At 46.0% G+C, this 12406-nt stretch overlaps 1 protein-coding gene across 1 annotated transcript in view; it reads right to left on the bottom strand.

Annotated features, from left to right (window-relative positions):
* Positions 1-4759: 4759 nt before the first annotated feature.
* The window catches only part of KIF24 (kinesin family member 24), a 25407-nt gene continuing 17760 nt past the window's right edge, over positions 4760-12406 (bottom strand). Inside the window, exons 9-12 of the mRNA XM_009275119.1 lie at positions 11579-11688; positions 8232-10670; positions 7205-7298; positions 4760-4900 (exon numbers count right to left, since the gene is read on the bottom strand). Of these exons, the coding sequence (XP_009273394.1) occupies positions 4760-4900; positions 7205-7298; positions 8232-10670; positions 11579-11688 (2784 nt within the window). The remainder of the gene's footprint in view (positions 4901-7204; positions 7299-8231; positions 10671-11578; positions 11689-12406) is intronic.

Genomic DNA, 12406 nt, shown 5'->3' with positions numbered 1-12406 from the left:
TAACGGTTACTTGGGAAGACAAACACCGTCACTGTGAACGTCCCCCCCTTTCTTCTTCTTCCCCCAGCTTTATGTGCTGAGCATGACATCACATGGTATGAAATATCCCTTTGGCCAGTTTGGGTCAGCTGTCCCCCCCTGTGTCCCCTCCCAGCTTCTTGTGCACCCCCAGCCTGCTCACTGGTGGGGTGGGGTGAGGAGCAGAAAAGGCCTTGGCTCTGTGTAAGCACTGCTCAGCAATAACAAAAACATCCCTGTACTGTCAACACTGTTTCCAGCACAAATCCAAAACAGAGCCCCACACTAGCTACTATGGAGAAAATTAACTCTACCCCAGCCAAAACCAGCACACCCCACTGCAGTAATCACTCTGCTTATGGAGACTGTTGTGGAGGTGAGAGCAGAGAGGTGAAGATGGGAAGTGATACCTGTGAAGCTGGTCTCCTCCTTCCAAAGAGACCTACTCGTCTGTGTCTTCCCTGGTGACGTTGCTCTTGCTTTGGCAGTGAGGTTTCTGGATTTACATCACTGGGTGGCTGAAGGCTGGAAGCGTGTTTCTGGGGTGGCTTCTGACAGAAGGAAAGACCATGGAGTGGGGATTAACCTGGTGGCCTAGGGAGAGGCACTTCTGAAGAAACTTGTAACAAGTGACACCATGTGATGAGATTTTAATGTTGCTTTGGGCGCGGTGTGTCACTAGGGGCTCTGGTAGTCATTCTCTGCTGTCACGTTACAAACAAAGCTCAGCCTGGTGGGGAGGTCCTGCTGATGGCTGGTGCGAGGCTGGGCTCTGCCCTGTGCTAACTGGCGAGATGATGACTGTGTCCCCAGTCACACTTCAGACCTTAGGGCTTTTCCTTAGGTTCTCAGGTCAGATTGATTTACGTACCCGGCACTTGGCACTGTTTTAACTTTGTCAGAGGTTGTTCTGCCTTCTTGGGCTAGCTGCTGCCACATACTGAGGTCTGGGTGCCTCGGTGGAAAGGCTTGTGAGGAGAAGTGTAGAGGCAGAACCAAAATTGGCGGTTGCGCTTTGAGCCAGAGACCCCCCGAGCTGCCTCCTGATGGCTCCTGGACAGCAGCAGCAGAAGGGCTGTGACACTGAAGAGCCGTCAGTCACCCACACGGCAGCCGAGGGCTCCCGCTCTGCCTGCACGTGGCAGGAGACCTGGTGGGATGAGAGGTGCCGCTGTGGTCGCTGCCTTGTTTTGAGGGTGGCTTCTTTCTGGGATCCTACAGTCTGTCGGGCAGTGGGAGCTGCAGATGCCCCCATGCCCCAGGGCTGCAGCGTGCCCCAAGGCTTTCTTCGGCCGGCCTCATGGCTCCTGCAGCGACTTGGCTCTGCCGGAGCTGCCCTGGGCAGCACGGCTTGCCGACCACAGAGCCTGCGTCAGCAGCTTTTCTGCACGGCGTGTGGCTGGGCAGCTCTCCGGGGGGGGGAGACCGCCGGCTTCTGCCAGAGGTGCAGCAAAACCTGGTACAAGGGTTGTTCTGCTGCTGCCCCAGGCTGTTCGGGTTGGCCGCGCGTGGCTGGAGGACAGCTTCTGAAACGTCAACAGGCCAGGTGTGAAGGGGATCTCGGACTGATTCCCAGCCCGTTAATCTTTTGCAATCAAATAAACGGGCATTTTGATCACATTTACTTTAAAACAAATTTTGCCAGCATTCTGTAGTAAATTGAATTTTATTTTAAATAATGTCAATTATTCAAATAAAATATCAAGCATCTGCCATGAGCATTAATAGTCTTTGTTGCACCTGAATACAGACGTGAACCCATTTTAGTTCTGTATCTATCTGATTGTATGTGGCCAGGGTCTCGTAATCTCTTAGACCGCTGTAATGACAAACACTTTCACATACGTTCCTCAAGTGGAAGTGAAAACCATTCATATCAGGTGTCAGTGCAATATCAAAACAGCAGGAAGGGGATGACACTTTTAAAATGCTCATTTAGCACATTTTCACACGAGAATTAAGGCAGCATCTAGGTAACAACCTTAAGAGTGGAGAGAAAAACATTACCGTTTTTGTCCGTTGTGTACTAGGAGCCCAGTTTTGGTATCTCCTGGGCGTGCAGCACTTCAAGCATCTCTGTAGTCCTGTTATTGCCAAGGATGGGTGGATTTTCACAGCCAGGGCTGCTTTTTTTTTTTTTTTAATTTTTATTTTAGTTAAGTCTCACATTCAGTAGGGAAAAATAAAATTCTGAGAACAGGCTGATAATAAAATCTTACATTTAACAAGGTATAGTCTTGGGGATTGGCTGGCTGGTTCCAGTTTAAAAAAAGATTATCAGACCTTGGAAAACTGCTTTTGTTGTTGTTTTGTTTATTTGTTGGTTCTCAGTGTTCCTGGCCATTCCTCCAGGAAGCGAATAGTTCCTGCTCTGGGAACTTGCACGGGGGCTCAGATCTGCCAGACAGACTTGCCTTTTTCACAGTAGACGAGACAGGATTCACAGGTGGCTCAAATGTGGTAGCTGACTCAACTCCCATCTCCTCTGCGCATGGAAATTTTTGGTCGCTCATCTGTCTTGTTACAACTACCTCTGAAAATGCCGCTACTGGTTGTGCAAATGGTTCTTCCTTGAGTGTTGCTTTAGAAATGGCCAGCTTGGGTAAGAGACTGAAAATGCCTGTGAACGTACTTTGCTGAGCTGCTCTTCAAAAAAAGACCTGAAAGTACAATCAACCAACACTCATCTCCCAAATGTCAGAGTACATGGAGGGGAAGTTTTCCTCCCCAGCCCTGCGTTACTGGCTGGGCATCTCATTTTCCTGTGACCTGGGCACACATCCTACAGCCCAACCTTTTCCTGGGCTCCAAACGAAGTTGCAAAGCTCCTCAGCAGCTCTCCAATAGCCCTGTTTTCTGTATGCTTGCTGAGAAAGTGCTGGGGAAACTACTGTAAGTGCTCACATCCATTTGTGCTTTCAGAAGGTGCACAGGCTACCCAGCTGCCACGTGTTCTCCTCACCTTACAGACAGGAAAGCTCTCCCTGGCCCCAGGAGGTGGAGGGAGGCTTTCTAAGAGTTACTTGTTTCAAAGGGGAGCTTGGTTTAATGTCTGCTCTTCCCTCCATGGGTTTAACAAGACGCTGAGTGTCCCACTGCTTTATAGCTCTCTGGTGGCTGTCATGCACACCTGCTCTGCGCTGTGCACAAATCCCAAAACGCCACTGACACTTGCTCCTGGAAGCCTCATTTCTCTGGGCGAGGAAGGCCTCTGAAAAGGGGGCTGGGAGACCTGGGTTCAGGTGTGACTTGCCGCTGGCCTGTAACCTGGACACGGGAACCATCTCGAGCCATAAACTCAGACCCTGGAGGGACTCTGCTCCACAGAGTAATCCAGCCTCAACTGCAAGATGAGGAGACTAACCAGTGCTAAAAAAAATACCGCAACAGTCAGGGCACTGCTGTAGGGCTTCTGTTAGGAGCCCTCCCCTTGCACTTCTGTTCCCCAAGGCTACACTGTGTGACATTCTTGGGAGTGTTTGCACCAAATATGCAACCCAGATAACTGAGTGTCACTGTGATTACTGTATTGCTGCTCCGCCAAACCTGGGCTCCTCGGGGTAGCTGTAGAAGCAGGCAGTAAAATTCACAGTTGGTCAGACCTTAGGGTGTTCCCTTACCCTTGGCATTTCTGGCTACTGAGCAGGCTTTGACTGAGCTACTACAAGCATTACTGAGGAGACAGTGAGATGGCCGAACGTGCTGCGACAGCCCTAATTTTGGAGTGGGAGCGCTTGCACAGCATGTTGTCAGCTGAGCATGTTTCAAGGTCACTTGTGGCTTCAGCAAGTGGACTTTTTTTGTGGTTCAGATGCGATGCATACAGCAGCAGAGCTTTTGCAGGGCTCCAGCTGATCATTCTGTAGTTGTTGATTCAAATACCAGCTTCACATAACAGCACTGTTAGCAGCTTCTGAAATCGCCCTGCCTCTAACCAGACCCTCTTTTGATGTGAAAAATGAATTCTGTCAACCTGGACGATGAGCACTCTACAGCTGTGCCATAGTGCAGAGATCGGACATTGTAGCAGGTAAGCTGTTGGCCTCTCGCTGTTGGCAGCAGTATGAAACCCACATGCCTATTAACATGCCAGATAAACCTTTGGTACAAAGTCCCTACTAACCACTCATTGCCCATGACTCAAGCTACCTCTTTCGGGAGCTTTGGAGCCTTCGCCCCAAGCAAAGAACAAATGTGACAATAGCCTTCCTTCTTCTGCAGGTGACAGCACTTCTTGCCCTGCCTTGACTTCCATTTATTTATGGTCTAGTTACGTTAGTGTACTTAACAAACAGTGGCTCCTCTGTCTTTTCTCGCTTCTGTTTGCAAACACTTTTCTGGATAGCTTTGGAGCACTTCTGTTCAGGCCTGTGTCTGGCTTCAAAGTGTTTTTTCTTTCCCCCTCATTTTCTTGGCAGCACAGAAGTGCCTTTAGCATGTGAAGCTGCTATGAATACTGCAGACAGGACTGCCTGCTGCTTTGTGAGATATTTAAAGGCTGCTGAATTGTTATTCTTAAGAATATGGCTTACTGGTATTAAGGAAATACAAAGCTTGTGGTGCCAAGTAGTCATCTCTCATTTACTCGGAATTCTCTCCATCCTTATCTAAAATACACACTAATCACAAACATCAAACCAAAAGCTATCCCCTACCCACCCACATCTGCAGCAGCAAGTGTGGTGAAACACCGGCTGGCTGTTTCCGTAGCTGTTCTTGTGCACGTGTAAGCAAAGAAGGTCTAAACTGGTGGAGGTGCTTGCAGGGACATGTCAGTGCCAGGAGAGGCTAAATAGAGCTGAAGCTGGGCTCGCATTGTTTGGATACACTTCGACTTCAGTACCAAGACTTCATCCAGCTTGGTCACGAAATTCTGAAAATCCTGGTGAGGAAGGAAACAAGAAAGTTTAGGGAACAAAAGTAGGAGCAGGTTGGAGAAAATCAGCATATTTTATGCACTGCAGCAGTACATAAAAGCATGTTTTCCATTCTGCAGTGTAATAGATTAAATCAGTGTTTCCTTATTAAAGCCCTGACCATCACAGAGAAAGGTCAATGCCTCTAAATGCCGAGGTTAACTTACTCTGGTAGTTTTATCTGTTGGTGAAATTACAGCTAATACAATGGTTTAAAAATATATAAAGCACCTGTTATCACCCTTCTACACAGGTTAGCTTTTCAAAGGTTTGGTATAGGGATTGGTCATCTGACGTGCAGTTTTACCATGCACTGAACTCTGTTCCTGACACCTCTCATGCTGGATCTAGCAATCATGAAAATAAATGGTGAGTTGGGCCACTCATTGATCAGACATAATAGCCCATTCTTGGGAGACAGAAGGGATTATTTCACATCAGGTCACCGGGCCAGTCCAACTCCAGCATGGCTACACGTCTGCTAGATCTGACATGAGAAATATCAGCAGTGTATATAGCCTCAGCCAAGGGGGAACTCTACCTTCCATAGCAACCTGCCACACGGATAAAAAGTGATATGAAACTGTGATTAAAACTGAAATGGAGGCAGTTAATTTTTAAGCCTGGCTTGTATTAATAAGGGAGCACTCAGACTTGCTCTGCTCTCCAGATGAGAGCAGAGTTTGGTGCCTCTGTTCACAGGTCAGTGTCTAAGGTGCTGCAAGGTGTCAGCATCCTCAGGGCTAGGGACTTCAACTGCCACCGCATGAAAATCAATCATTCAAAAGCTTATTTGGCAGGACTCCAGCTATCTCGTGCACTGTATCTTTGTCTTGCAGGGACATCAGGATTGCAATGAAGACCAGCCCAGCTGCCATGGCATATTTTTCTTAAGCACTTTAAATACTGCTTGGTTCAGTATGTGGCTCGTCTTGGCAGGAGTCTCTCCTGCGGCCAAAAGTTTCAAGGCTGGAGAAGTTGCAACCATCTGAAAGTGGAAGGAGAGAAACTGATATGGGAAGTCTAAGCTGATGTCATTGCCCAAAGAAAGGTCACGCTGTGAAATGACACTACAGGATATAATATAAGTTATTCACACACTGCTGGGAGACCTGGCAAGCTTGTTGTAATTCTGCTAGCCAGAAAATGATTGCTTGCTGCAAGGGGCAAATAAATGGGGGAGGGCTGGTGTCCAATGACCAACAGACTTAGGAAGAGCAATCTCAAAAGACTTAAAAAAAAAAAAAAAAGAAAAAGAGATTGCTTTGTACCACTGCATTCTCTGCCACAAAACTAATACAGTTTATGGCTCTTGGGCTGCTTTGTGAACTTCTATATGTTATCTGGTAACACATCACATGCGACTGGAAATCACAGCGAATAAGCCACATGGTGGCTCCATTCTGAAATCCTTGAGGCAAAAGTCCCTGTAGCTGTACTTCAGATCTGAACTGTGATAGGAATTAAAATGGTTTGATAATGTAATGCAGTAATGGAGCTTGGCTTTATTGATAAGATGAGGGAACTGGGAAGGCAGGAGGTTCTCACAGGGAAGTGTTAACAGTCTGGGTGAGAGATGAGACTTCTCACACAGCTGTGACATGCATCTATCTGGATGCAGGAGAAACAGAGAACTGGGATTGCCTGGCTAGCAGTGGGGCCATGCAGGTGCCAGTCTTTAGGTCTAGCCTACACTACTGACATCCAAGACAACGATAAGCCAAGAAACACTTGAGTGACAAAAGTCAAGAGCCTATGAGGGCACAAGTCACAGTGGTTAGGGCACTGGACTGAGTGGGGCCAGGTGTTGGCACACCTGCAGTGTGATAGGCAAGGGACTTCCAGAAGGAAGAGGCAACATGGCGCTATGCCACCAACTGCCACATCCCAGTGTCATGCTTTAGGGGTGTGCTGTTTTCCATGGTATTGACTTACTTGCTCCAGCCTGTAAGGAGAAAAACGTCACATGGAAAGACACCCTGTTTGGTACAGTCTGGTACCCATGACTCAAGATAAGAGAAAGCTGTTTATCAGAGACAAGCGGTTCAGAGTTGGCCCATCAGTCTCCTTCTCCCCCAAGGACCTGGCAGTGTGGAGACTGGGAAAGACACAACAGGTACTGAAAATGAGTTGACTAGGACTTAGGGAGGCATCAGAGAATGAGAGGAAGAGCTGATGAGGAATGTCACATCACTAATTCAAGTTAATAATCTCTAAGATTAATTTATGCAGGTTCAATGGGCACGGAAATCATCATCTGCAACACTTACCGTTGCTGACATCTGATTTATCAAGCACTCTTCCTTGAAGCACAAGGATGCCATTTCATCCAGCTGCTGCCGATGGGCCCGAATTACAGCCTGTCTGATGAACGCAAAAATATACCACTGGTTACACAGCCTGCTGCGCTACCTATAATTACTGTTGGCCTCAATAAACCTTTAAGAAGGAGGAATACCCCAGAAGAAGCCTTGCTGTCCTGTGGTCCATGGCATTCAGCAAGTGCACACCAGTGCTCCTTGAAGTGCAGTGGACTGCACTGGTTTGGGGTTAAAGACGACCTTGATGACTGAGGGTTGCTGAGAGAGGAGTGACCACAGCCTCTCGTTAGCATAGGCAGCACAGGGGCACATACTGCTTTTTACCACAGGGAAATCTAGGAGCAAAAAAATTGTCTAATTAGTTGGTGAAATGGCTTACAACCATGAGATTGTAAGCCATTTTGGTGAAAAACAGGCAGAGCGGGAAGGCAGTGCTGCTGTTCATTCCTCTGAGCAAGTTTCTCTGACCAACAACACATTTTCAGTCACGTGAATGCAGTCCAGTCCTTGGGAGCTGACAGTGGCAGCTCATAGTACTTTGAAGCTTTGCACCTACATCTTCAGTGACTGCCCAGCCGCTCTAGCTGGTTTTCTTTCCATAGGGATGGAACAGCTATCACCTGCTTCTTGATGGGAGGTTTTGATATGTTTTAGGTACTTCACAGCTTATAGGAAGCCAATTAGTTACTGAGAACTGCAGTTTGTATTATAATATTCATTCCTCTAGCATTACCCTAGGAAGCTCTAATAGAATAATTGGCTTCCTGTGAGATTTTAAAATATCACTAAATTACAGGCAATCATGTAAGATAATGACTATAAATTATCATTAATTTTATTAAATAATTATTTCATAGATTGATTTCCCATCAGTTTTTAAAGTGCATATGAGTATGATATACAAATAAAGGCAAACGTATCTCGTGTCTAGAATCTCTAGGCTTCATGACAAACTTCAGTGACGAGCAAGACTTACTGTGCCTTTTCTAGGGCTTCCCTCTGCCATTTTCCCATCTCTGATGTAGCACTCGGAGGCCTGCTGTTGGACATGCCGGAGGGGCTCTTTGCACTTGCTAATGGCTTATCTTTGGTTGCAGATCCTGAATCCACAGCAAAAGTCTCTTGTGTGAAAATACTCTGCATTAACTTGTTTTTTAGCAACGCTATTTCCTCATTGCTTAACGATGACTTGGCTGGGTCTTCAGAATGGCTGAAGCCCTCATTCCTCAGTCCGGACTTGGGCTGCAACAGCAGGCTGCTTTCTTGAGAGGGGGACTGGACTGCGTAATCTACATTTCCCACACTGAGAAAGCACGATGCATCTGAAAAATAGCTTTTTTCAGGTATATCAGCATTTATTTCCTGAGCCATGGGCTCAACACTGTGTCCTTGATTTGAGTTAGATTTTCTGGAATTACCAGTACTATCTTTAACATCAGCATCACACTGTCTGCCACCTGAGTAGTCTTTGCACGTTGAGTTACTAAGAAAGAAACCACCCTCTTTCTCTCCCCTGGAGCCCATGGATTCAGCTGTGGATGTTTCTGTCAGGTCACGTCCAACAAATAAACTGTGAACGACTCCTTGTTTTGATGAACCTGAGCCCAGAAGGCAGCAGCTTGCCTTCACATCACAGCAGGCGGGTGAAAGCCACTTGTCCCCTGTTTGTGGGGAACGCAGCAGGGCACAATGTCTTCCACCACGACGCATTTGCTCCCCCAGTTCCAGCATGCTGTCCGTCAGAGCTCTGCTTCTCGTACACTGCCAGCCCTCTTCCTCAAACCTTTTCTGGGAGCCATGTATGTTCCTGTCCGACATCTGCTTCACACGGGGGGACTTCTCTTGGTTAGAAGACACTTTCTCTGTATCAGTTGTTTCCTCGTAGTCAAGAAGGGATACCGTGAGAGGGGCCATTAGCTCAGAAGTGAATCCTGAGGAACAACTGGAAGATCCACAATGGTTAACTCCATTTTTTCGAGCTTTCCATTTTACGTCTCCTGCAACGGCAGCCTGTCTATCCAAAGTGGATTCTTCCTTCTCTTCATGCTGGAGGTCAATCGCTTTGCACTCTGGAGTTCCCGATTTCAATACAGGAGAAACATATGGGTTTGAAGCATCCATTTCTGGAGTTAAGGTGGTTTCACTGGAGTAAACAAGACATCTGTGTTTGGATTTGTACTGTTTGTGATCTCCTAGGAAATCGTTGCCATTTTTCCAGTTACAAGCAGGATCTTCCTGCAGGCAGTAAGGTTTTTCTGCAGTATTGCTTGGCGAGGACTCAATAGTTAAGTCATAGCTCCAGTCTGATGGAGTTTTGCTGCAGCCTGCATTTTTAATGGATTCCTCTGTCTTTGGGCTGCCCTCACTACAACCCCAGCTGTCATCTAGTTCATGTTCTTGCATGGGTATTGCATATTTAAAAAACAAATCCTGTCGCTTTTGGCCTTTTTGCTCTTCTTCAGTTCCATGTTCTCTTTGATGAAGGAAAAATGAATGCTGACTGCATTTGTTGGTGTTTCTTCTTTTCACGCTCTTTTGACTACAGACAGGTGAGAAAGAATCTTCACTGAAATCACTGTCATCCAGATCTTCCAGCTGCATCCCCTCTTTGCTCTGTACTTCTGTGGGAGTAAGGCTCAGCTCCTGCTTCACTTGAATCTCCTGAGGCTTGTATTGCGTTAAAAACCTCTCAAGAGGTTGATAGTTCAATTTTTGCTGTAGAATAGGTGGCTGCTGAAACTGCTGGTGATAAAGACGTAAATGCTCTTCCCTTTCCTTCTGAAACGGAGGCAGATTTGTCCAGGTTTCAACACATTGTTTAGCAAAGGTGCTTCCCCATTCCTGTCTGCTGTCAGAAGGCAGATTTCCATCTCCAAAGGAAAAATCATCTCTAGAAACAAGCTGCTTCTGAACAGGTTGCACTGTCTGGACTTTCAGGCACTGGACAGGTGGTCTGTCTTGCATATACTTGTTTCTCTGGCCACTCTCTTTTGTTTCTGCCATGGCAGCATTTTTGGTGATGAAATCCTTCGCAGTGGGGTTCTTTTCAGAGTGGGGGGACAGATCATCAGTTTTCTTCTTCAGGGGATGTGCTATCCGTAGGACGCCCTTAACTGGGCTAGCGTGGTGGAACCACGGTGAGCTGGGATTTCCTTTGCAGCCATGTCCTTTGTTGATTCCCCTGGGGGTAGAGGTAAAAGGGACACTCGGTGGCTGGAGTGCTGCAGGACATGCCTTTGTTTTTGTAGCATTTGAGGGATGCTGGAGGCCTAGCTTCACTTTCTTTGGAGAACTCTTTTCCCCAGGTGGCAAAGAGGGAGAGTTTTGGACACGTTTTGGAGATACATTTCCAGCTGCCCGACGTCTGCTTGTGACAGGGGTAGAACATTTAATCCCTTTCTTCAGCTCTTTGACCCTGTAAATGAGGCTGGCTTTAGAAGATGTCATGCTCTCAAATAAATAAGTGTCTTCAGAACAAACTAATGCTTTCACATATTAAGGCTAAACACTGAATTCAATGTCATGATTTCTGTTTTAATTGTCAGTGATCCACACAGGCATCAAAACCCCTCCACCAAAATGCCTGAACTTCTGGAAAGGTCTATAGCAGTATTTTGAAGTGCTTCCTTGAACAGTGCGTAACAGGTCAAACGAATGAAGGCGGCCTCTGTTTCAGTGGAAGGGGGTTGCATTTCCACACTTTGTAACACAGCATGGCACAGTGCCAGCTCAAGACAAGCTAGTACACTCCACAGCATATCATAGAGTCCCACAGGACACAAACTAGGGCTTTTGGAGTAGTTGCAGTGGGGCTAGTTAGCTCAGGTGATATATGTACAGGGCTACAGTGCTCCTGGATCAGACTCATCACTGCAACTGTGAAGAGCTGCTTAACTGGTATCACCGTGTCCCCTCAACTGTTTCCTTTTTCCTCTTCCCCTTAAGCATCTCTTGTCCTCTTAACCCCAGCATTGCACAGCTTGGAATTTACCGCCTCCTGTGTAGGAGGGAGGGTGAAGGACTTGCACACATCCTAGGCAGAACTACAATACAAAACTAAAACAAAACTTTCGATTGCTGAGGTTAGTAATCCTGCAGTTACAGGGAGCACAGTGATATTTTCATCACTAAAAGCTGTCATCAGAAAGGATTTACAAGACCCAGAGTTGGAACAGGTAAGGATTTTATTTGCATTGTGAAAATTGCATTTCTTGCCTCAAACAACATTTCCAATGCCACCAAAATAAAATGTAATCACAAACATCATACATTACTTTTCTCTTTGTGTTTTTCACCTTGGCAAGATTGAGCTTCATCACCTACCTGTCAGCATATCGTAAAGTGTTCAGGGTATGCTCTGTAGCTACATGGCTAGGTGATACGTTGGCTATCATACACGTCTTGGAATTGCCAATGAAAGAATCCTTTAGCACCTAGAGTTGAAGGAAAAAAATAAGATTCTCAGCAATTCATGTGTTTATTTTTAAACACATGAATTTTATTTTACACAAAATATGAGGGAAAGTGATTTAATTAGCTCAGAACTTATGAAAAGTTAGGCTAAGTTACCTTGCATTTCCTTTAAATTAGCAATGTGTACAGAGGCAGTTTAACATAAGTCAAGTGATGCACAGTTACTGTCTCTTTCTTTAAAAAATGTAGTCCTCTTGTGTCAATTTGTCTTGCATTTCTTTGTTTACAATTTACAACAAATACGAGTCTTAACTGGGGCTCTGAACAAGCCCTTGCACCAGGTGCCACAAGGGCGCCCGTATGTTTTGTGGGATACAGCATATGTTACAACTGGAGTGAAGAAATATTGATGAAATCTCCCATCACTGTTACTGCACAGAAGATGCAAGACTGGTTGCAGAGTGGGAGGAGATGGATGGTAACGGAACGAGTCTGGAAGGTAGTGTTTGGGGTTTTTGTTTGGTTTTAGTATTTGGTTTATTCTGTTTTTACCATGCCAGTCCCCAGGACTGACTGGGGGAACTGGCAGTTGGCTTTAATTCTGTGATTATGTTTAAAATTAATGTTTAAAATTAATGTTTGGAAAAGTTATGCATTTTTCTTTTCTTCAATTGTTTAATAGCAGTTATTGAATCATGCCTCCTTTTTTTTTTTTTTTTTTTTTTTTTTCCCCCTAAG

The sequence above is a fragment of the Aptenodytes forsteri genome, unplaced genomic scaffold (genome assembly GCF_000699145.1).
Source record: "Aptenodytes forsteri isolate BGI_AS27 unplaced genomic scaffold, ASM69914v1 Scaffold266, whole genome shotgun sequence".
Lineage (NCBI taxonomy): Eukaryota > Metazoa > Chordata > Aves > Sphenisciformes > Spheniscidae > Aptenodytes > Aptenodytes forsteri.
This window is presented reverse-complemented; position numbering and strand designations above follow the sequence as displayed.